General features: G+C 42.4%; 1 protein-coding gene across 1 annotated transcript in view; it reads left to right on the forward strand.

Annotated features, from left to right (window-relative positions):
- SNX30 (sorting nexin family member 30) overlaps positions 1-7,735 on the forward strand; it is a gene marked incomplete at its 5' end in the record, with an annotated part of 23,025 nt that extends 15,290 nt beyond the window's left edge. Inside the window, 3 exons of the mRNA XM_009079216.1 lie at positions 1,722-1,808; positions 6,505-6,657; positions 7,312-7,735. Of these exons, the coding sequence (XP_009077464.1) occupies positions 1,722-1,808; positions 6,505-6,657; positions 7,312-7,371 (300 nt within the window). The remainder of the gene's footprint in view (positions 1-1,721; positions 1,809-6,504; positions 6,658-7,311) is intronic.
- Between the last annotated feature and the right edge of the window lie 734 nt (positions 7,736-8,469).

Consider the following 8,469-nt stretch of genomic DNA (forward strand, 5'->3'; position numbering starts at 1 on the left):
GTCAGTTCCATTCTAAAGTGTCTCTAAAAGGCCAACAGGTAGCCTGGATGCAAGTCTTTAATACTGCTTTGTCTGTGGTAAGTGATGCTTACTGCCTGAAGTACCTCTTCATCTAAAGAAACCCTTGTGTTTTAACTAAAACTTTTTAGACTATTGACTTGACTTTCTAGTGCCCTAAAGGATTATGCTGTTTGTCCATCTTGACCATCTTACTAGCTTTATTCTGTCTGAAAATCTGGAATAAAACCTATTTATTGTAAGCCAAGACAGACTGTTCCTATCTTCTGTCCCACCCGAATAGCAAAACTGAACTCTCTCAGATTCTACAAAGTGCAGGTTCTTTCTGCTAGGAAATATCAATCTGTTGCTGTTTCTGTAGTAAACAGCTACTGTCTTCAGAGTCTGTAACACCAAGTACTTGTAAAGTAGGTTATGCTTGGAGTGCAGGAGCTTTCTGCTGGAAGGGGTAGTGTTCCTCAGGGAGGCACCTCCAGAGGGCAAACTCCTCTCTGCATAATTCAGTGCTGATATTAAAATGCTATATGAACTCTGTAAGCTTAATGCTACTAGAAAGGCTTATGAGATGTGATCCCCAGCAGTGTGCTTGGACATTACTTTTAAAGCATATTTAAAGTAAGCACCACCTTAATAGGTAACTGTCTCTCTAAAGGTATGCAGTAAATAGAGATCCTCTTCTGAGGTCTAGTCACAGTAGGAGGCTATGTGGAGTGCAGATGGGATTGAAATCGACATTTGAGAAAGGAGGATGATGGCAAACTCCTGAAGCTCCTGAAGAAGATACTTGCGCCAAGCCGAAATGTTACAACTAAATTCAAAATGGAGAAGGACCTGCGTTGCTGAAATCAAACTAAGTCTTTCTCATTCAGCAACCAGAGGTTTAGTTTTGTGCTAAATAACAGAGGTGTGAGTTATTCTTTTTGGTGTTGGTTTCTTCCAAATTCTTTTTTTTTCCCCTCTCTTTTCTCTCTCTAAGTGAGGTCTTAACTAGTGGAAGTATTGCATGGGCTATGGTAAGTTTGGGGATACTTGGTGCAGTGCTTTTCATAGTTGCTGCTAAAGCATCGATCTGCAAACAAGAGGAGATTGCCTGGAGGTGCCAGAGGAGAATACAGGACAAGTGAAGGGCAGGGCAATAATTTTCTCATTACTCAGGTCAGCCATTACTGGGTACTTAATGTGTTCAGTAGCATATTGTTAATGGCTCACAGTGGATGCTACAAATGATTCTGAAGAGTCTTTGCAAGTGAAAAGGGAGATGTAATACCTTCTGCAGTGGCCTTCCTGTCTCTTAGCCAACACTGTTGTCTATCTGCTGCTTGAAGATATCAAAGGCTTTGCACTAGTCCTTGTCAGCTGTGATACTTCTGTTTATATCTTTTTCATGGCACTAATAGGTCAACTGATGAATTAAATTTACGTAGTCAGTGTTATATTAATTGTTCGTGGCAGCTTCTATTTTGCATGCCTCCAGCTTGTCCAAATGTTGAATTTTATCTGATCTTTCCAGCTACTGGAAAGCAAGTGCTCTTTGTTTTTAAGAGCTACTTCCTAAATACTGTAAAATAGGACAAAGTAAATCTGAAAGTCTGACTTTTGGTCTGTATTGTCACTTAAGCTATATATCACTTCAAAGTTCCTTTCAGGCTGTGGGAAGGAACAAGAGGGTCCCATTCACAGCTGTTTTTATCTCTTGTCCATAGAATGTGTTGAAGAAGAGAGACCAAGTTCAAGCGGAGTATGAAGCAAAACTGGAAGCGGTAGCCTTGAAAAAAGAAGATCGTCCAAAGGTTAGCACTAAAAATTACTCTGCAAAAACAGCTTATTCTTACAGTACTTAGAAGACTGGAGAAGTGGAATTTGCTTTGTCTGGGTCTGGTGGCTTCTTTGCAGTAAAAGCAGTTTCTGACACAACAGAACTTTGTTGTTGGCAATCTGATGTGAAATAAACACCTAGGTATGAATATATATATACCTTTTCTAGCGAAGTCTGTACTACTGATCTCCCACAGTTCAGAGCAGAATGACTTTGTAACACTTAAACAACAGTCAGCAATCAGGTGGAGTGTTTAGTGACCGGGACTGAAGCAGTAGTAGAACAGTCCCTGGTGACTTAGCAGTGTGTCACCTAGCTGAGTTAAGGTCCTATCTCTGTCACTGTTACAGTGGAACACCTGTTTTGACTGTGGAAGAGAAGACTCCGTATTTTGCCCCTTCTGCTAGGTAGCTCTACCTGTGCAGTACTGAACATAGTGTGTGTCACTGGGTGACAAGTTTTGGCCAGGCTTCATGCAGAAGCAAAACAGTGAACTGACAGGTAGCTTACGCTGCTACCTGCTGCTGCATCAATCAGTGTGCAGGAGCCTTTTCTTAAATCACTGCTGCTTTAACCAGCAATGACAGCAGGATTTGTTCCCTTCCTCTGCTTGGAAGCTTTTGGTTCTCCTTATACTTGTATTAATAGCTAATGCATGACTTTACAGTATTTGGACTACTGTACAATAATCTCACAGGAGGTTCACATAATACTTTGAATCGAAGAAGCTGAAAAGGCTGAGTGCCTAGAAATGCAGACCAGTATTTTTCTGATCTTGTATCATGAACTATACTGCTGGGCTGGTGTGGTATGTACTCTACTCGCTCAGTGTAGCTTTATATAAGCAGGTATTCTAGCAAGTTCTGTGTAGGATGGAGGGAACTAAATCTATCATATCCAGCAAGCCAGTTGAGGTTTTTAGGCATTTGACTTTGTCAAGGTCTTGAGGCTGTGGAATTGCTTAACTTTCATAATCTCTCACCTACTAAAAGGCCTTTACAACTCATCTCTCAGTGAGATAATTGTGTAAAGTGCAGCACTTAAATAGCTGTCTTAAGAATTTTTTTAATAGTTGCATCTCTCCAGACTATAAGCACATTTTTGGCAATGCTTTGTACCTTTTTTCTAACATAAGTATTTTGCGTCATTTACAAGGTGAGGTTGAACCAAGTAAGAACTCCTTGCATGCTCATAAAATATTGTGTTTTTCAGAGGAAATGTCCTCATCTCTAAGAGCTGATACCTCAGAGCTGTGCCTAGAAGCATACTTTGTGTTCAGTGAGGTCTCCTGGCTGTGACATGCTGGAAACTAAAAGCATGCAGAGGACCATGAGCTGCATTGTGGAATGGCATTTGTGTTCCTTGTGGCATATTTGCTGCTTTGGTAGAAATTATGTTAAAAAAGACCCCAAACCCTAAACAAAACTTTAAGAGAAAAAGGGCCTACATTTGGATTCATGAAAGGAGGACATACTGCTACTTGATTGTCTCTTCCAGTAGAGGGCATTCTGGGCCTTGCTGTGCACTGTACAGGCTGGCATCACAGAGCTCTGCCAGTGTCATTAGGTCATTCTCTCATTGAGATAATCAGCTTAGAGCTTGGTGGCCTATATATGCAGAAGGCTTGTAGGGCTACAGTAAATGTCTGTCAGCAAGTACTTCTCAGAGTGCTGAAGCTTACATGGAAAGCTTAAGGCATGTGGTGTTTGACAGTAGCATCACAGTATTAGTGACGGACAGGAAGCCACACCTGTCATTCACTGTGCCAGTTGGATTACTGCACAGTCAGCTCCACCATGGGTCAGAAATGGCGAAGACGTATTTCACCACTGTACTTATTAGCAACTGAAAGGCTATAATATCTCTGCGTTAAACTTCCACTAGGTATAAAGTGGTTAAAGCTGCTACTGTGTTGCAAATTCTGTTCTGGGAAGTTAGTTTTGTAAGGAAAGGCTTTTGGACTCCCAAATAGGACTGTTGCATGGTACAGGCCCTGCTTTTATGATGCCTGTGAGGACTCAGCCAGAGTTCTTTGCTGTTGTTCCTTAACGGAAGTGTACGTGGTCTGGTTGCTGACTGCTGGGTTGTCCCTGTAGCTCTAAACTTGTACAACCCTCTAAGCCTAACCTTGAGGAGAACTAGCCATGAGAAAGAACAGATTTATTTTTTTTAAAAGCATCATGTCAAGACTGGTTGTCTTATGTCAAGACCAGTTCTCCTCAGGATACCCAGTTCCTCCAGCTGGAAGTTGGTGATCGGGAGATGAGTGAGGCACTGTTAATCCAGGATGAGATGGTTAATGACTTGCTATGCCAACTGGACATTCACAGGTCCATGGGCCCTGATGAGATCCACCCCAGGGTAATGAGAGAACTGTCAAAAGAACTTGGTAAACCACTTACAATAATCTACCAGGAGTCCTGGATAACTGGAGGAGTTCTAGCTGACTAGAAATCAGCAAATGTGACACCCATCTATAAAAAGGATCAGAAGGTGGATCTGGGGGACTACAGGCCTGCAGGCCTAACCTTGGTTCTGGGCAAGGTGTTGGAGATCATCCTGAGTGGCATGACATGGCACATGCAGAGCAGCCAGGGGACCAAGTCCAACCAGCATGGATTTATGAAAGGAAGGTCCTGCTTGACCAATCTGTCCTCCTCCTATGACAAAGCAACCCTCTTAATGGATGAAGGGAAGGCTATGGATGTGGTTTATCTGAACTTCAGCAAGGCATTTGACACTGTGTCCCCCACATATAGTTCTAGGAAAAACTGTCTGGTCATGCCTTGGATGGCTGGATCTTAGATTGGTAAAAACAGTTTGGATGGCCAAGCCCAGGGCATTGTGGTGACTGGAGCTAAATCCAATTGGCAGCCAGTCACTAGTGATGTTCCCCAGGGTTCAGAATTGGTGCAGTCATGTTTAACATCTTCATTGAGGATCTGGATGGTGGGGATTGAGTGCACCCTCAGTGCAGAAAACACTCAGCTGGGTGGGATTGTTGATCTGCTTGAGGGTAGAAAAGTTCTATAGAGAGAACTGGACTGACTTGATCAGTGGGCTAAGGACAACTGCATGAGATTCAATTAAGGTGAAGTGTGGGTCCTGCACTTGGGACATGACAACCCCATGCAGTGCTACAGGCCTGGGGAGGAGTGACTTAAGAACTGTTCAGCTGAAAGGGACCTGGGGGTGCCGACTGACAGCGAGCTCAGTATGAGCCAGTAGCATGTCCAAGTGGCCAAAAAGGCTAATAGCATCTTGGCCTGTATCATGAACAGTGTGACCAGCAGGACTAGGGAAGTGATCATCCCCCTGTACTTGACCTTGGTGAGGCCACATCTCAAGTACCGTGTTCAGCTTTGGCCCCCTCACTTTAAAGAGTACACTGAGGCGCTGGAGTGAGTCCTGTGAAGAGCAGTGAGGCTCATAAAAGGTCTAAAACACATGTCATATGAGGAATGGCTGAGGGAATTTAGCCTTGAGAAGAGGCTAGAAGAAGTGGCTTAGAGGTGACCTCATGACTCTCTGCAGCTCTACCTGAAAGGGAGTTGTAGAGATTTGGGGATTGTTCTGTTCTGCCATGCCTGCAGTGAGAGGACTAGAGGGAACAGTCATAAACTGAGACAGGAGAGATCCAGATTAGATATTAGGAAATGTTTTTTCCCTATTAGGATGGTCAGGCACTGGAATAGGTTGCCCAGGAGGGTGGTAGTGTCACCATCCCTAGAAATATTTAAGAGGCATCTGGGTCTAGCACAGTAACACAGGTTATGGTTTAGGGGTTACAGCAGAGTGGCAGGTTAATGGTTGAACTGGATGATTTTAGAGGTCTCCTCCAATTTCGATGATTCTGTGATTCTCAATTAGTGTGGTTTCAGATCCTGACAGAAGAAGCAACGAGCTGCTGAGTGCTCAAAAGCTAACTGAATATACCTTGGGCCAGTAACTGCTGTGATAATCCATTAAAGTCTCTGCCTTGGCTTGCAATAGGCTGTCCTTCAAGTTGTCTCCCATTGCTTTTGTGTGATTGCATGACCAGTGTTGAGCCCAGAGGTCCACGGGACAATCTACAGTAATCATCATGTGTGCTTTGCAGTTAAATTTTGTTCAGCCAGCTTGTAAGGTTAAGTGGAAGCAAACTACAGGCTTAGGAATTTTATTTTGCAACTGTCAAGTGATAACACTGAGGTCTCTTATACAGCTTTCTGGACAAACCTAAACGCTTGTTCTTTTATATACAGTAGTATAAATTGGGAAATGCCTAGTGCAGCTGTAAATGGGAAGGAGGAAGGTTTGCTGTGGAGCTGTAGCCAAGCTGCTCAGTTTGAGCACTAGGAGCTGAGCCTAGGTACCCAGCATTTAGACCAAATGGTTTTCCTCTTCATGTGCCGCTAGGAAGCACTTCCTCCATCTACCTCCATATCAGATATGGAGATGGCCAAGCACAAGTGTTCACCTCCTCAAACAGCAAAGAACAAATTAAACAATCTAATACCTTCTCCTTCAGAACTGTGGCTTTTCTCTCTGCAGCCATAATTGAGTTTATTTGGGGTAACTACGAGATTGTGAACTTACTCTTTCTTCTGTAGCTTTTCTCAGTGAGGTTTGAGGTAATTCAGCAATCTAGCACTTGGTGACGGTTTTAATTCTCGTTTCTTTTGCTGCAGGTACCCACAGATGTTGAGAAATGTCAAGACCGAGTAGAATGTTTCAATGCTGACCTGAAGGCAGATATGGAGAGATGGCAGAACAATAAAAGACAAGACTTTAGGCAGCTACTCATGGGAATGGCAGATAAAAACATCCAGTACTATGAGAAGGTATGTGTCACTGTTAGACCATTGGCAGGAATAAGAGTAGTTTATTTGCCACAGCAGTGGTTATAATTCTTCAGGAAATCTTCACACTGTCTTGAAAACAAGAATATTAGATATCTAGATCAGTTCTCTAGTGCTGAGGAAGCTGCTCTTTGTCAGCAGCTTAGTGTAGTCTAATGAGTCGCTAGTCTTGGTCAAATGGTCTCTGAGACTAGCAGTCCTTTGCAAGGCAGCCCTCTAACAGCATTTCATCATGCATGCTTGTCTGTTTTGCACTCTTAAATTGAACAAATTACTGAACAGCAGCAGTGGTGATGGAAAAGACAAAAATTGCGTGTTCTTGTAATACAACCAGAGTAGAAAAACCTCTAGATTTTGCCTTTTATGAACAAAACTACATGAATTAATACACACCCTCATATGGCTTGGGCCAGCTGATGATTTTGGAAAACCTGAATTTGTTTAATTTGATTGGAAGGTACCGCTGTTCTAACATGTTTCTCCTGTTTGAGGTTCTGGGTTTTTTTCCTCCTTCCATATTAATCTAAAGACCCAGATAGCTTTTCTTCAGCTTGCATTCTGTTGGTCTAGAAGGGTTAGTCAAAAGCTGTAGGAACTGATGGAAAATACATTTTTAAACACCTTTTCTTTCTTCAGTGCCTTACGGCGTGGGAGTCAATTATACCACTATTGCAAGACAAGCCGGAGACCAAATAAGAAGTATCTTCATGGACAGTCTAGCACTTCTGTGCTTACTACCACTAGACATACTGGAACTGTATGAAGGACTCCTTTTGTCAAGTTAACTGAAATGACAGCTGCACTTAGGCTGGAACAGATGCTCTGAAAACTATTCGAATTTTTTTCCTCAATTTTTGTGTTTAAACCGGGGTATGTTTCATCTTTTTGAGTTATCTTGAATGGTTCCTTCTTTATCCTTTGGAGTGATTGGGGGTTCATAGTCAAAGTGCATGGGGATCTTGATGAAACTTACCTCTCTAGTCTGGAAGGAACTGATGAGTGGAACACTAAAAAGATGAAAATAAAACTCTACTGCAAGGTGCCAAATGATATCTTTATTTACCATTCTGTCTTGTTTGCTAAAAAAAACTTAAATAATTATTTCTATGATACAGTACTCCCTAACCAATCTTTAACCCTTTTTTTTTTAAATAGACAGGGAAAGGGTGGGAAAGAATATTTTCTGTTTTGCTACTGCCCATTTGTTTCCTCTGGATAAAATGGTCTCTGGAGACTTTTCTGTCTGGGAGTTGAGCTGGTCCTAGACAGAACACCAACACCACCTGCAGATAGCCTGTGATGCAAGCATGAACTGTGGTTTTTGTAAATGTGGCATGCTGTTGGTTCATACTGAGTATCTTTGTTTACCTTGGTGATTATGAAGTAATGTCAGTTGGCTGAAGTGTACTTGTGACTGACTTGGGGATCAAAACCAGCCTAGCTGCAGGAATGGATTGAACAGCAGCCTTTCAAGGGTTATGGAAACAGTCGAGGAAGTGTGAGTCTTTAATTTCTCCAAAGCTAGGTCTGGAAGTTGCATGGTGAAATTCTCTTAGTCCATGCTTGAAATATGGATTTCACTAGAGCCACTTTAGGCATGGTCACTTAAGATTCTCACTGTAGTAAAGGTAGAACTCTGCTTCCTCTCCCCATGTTCTTTTTCAGAAGCCAAAAGCCAAAACATGTCAAATGCTTGCTTCTACCAAGCATCAGTGTATGCAAAACCTGCCTTAAATTGGTTGGTGGGAGTAGGTGGGTACCCTGTTAGATACACATAGTGTTCATACCTGTTTC

This window comes from Acanthisitta chloris, unplaced genomic scaffold (genome assembly GCF_000695815.1).
Source record: "Acanthisitta chloris isolate BGI_N310 unplaced genomic scaffold, ASM69581v1 scaffold5857, whole genome shotgun sequence".
Classification (NCBI taxonomy): Eukaryota; Metazoa; Chordata; class Aves; order Passeriformes; family Acanthisittidae; genus Acanthisitta; species Acanthisitta chloris.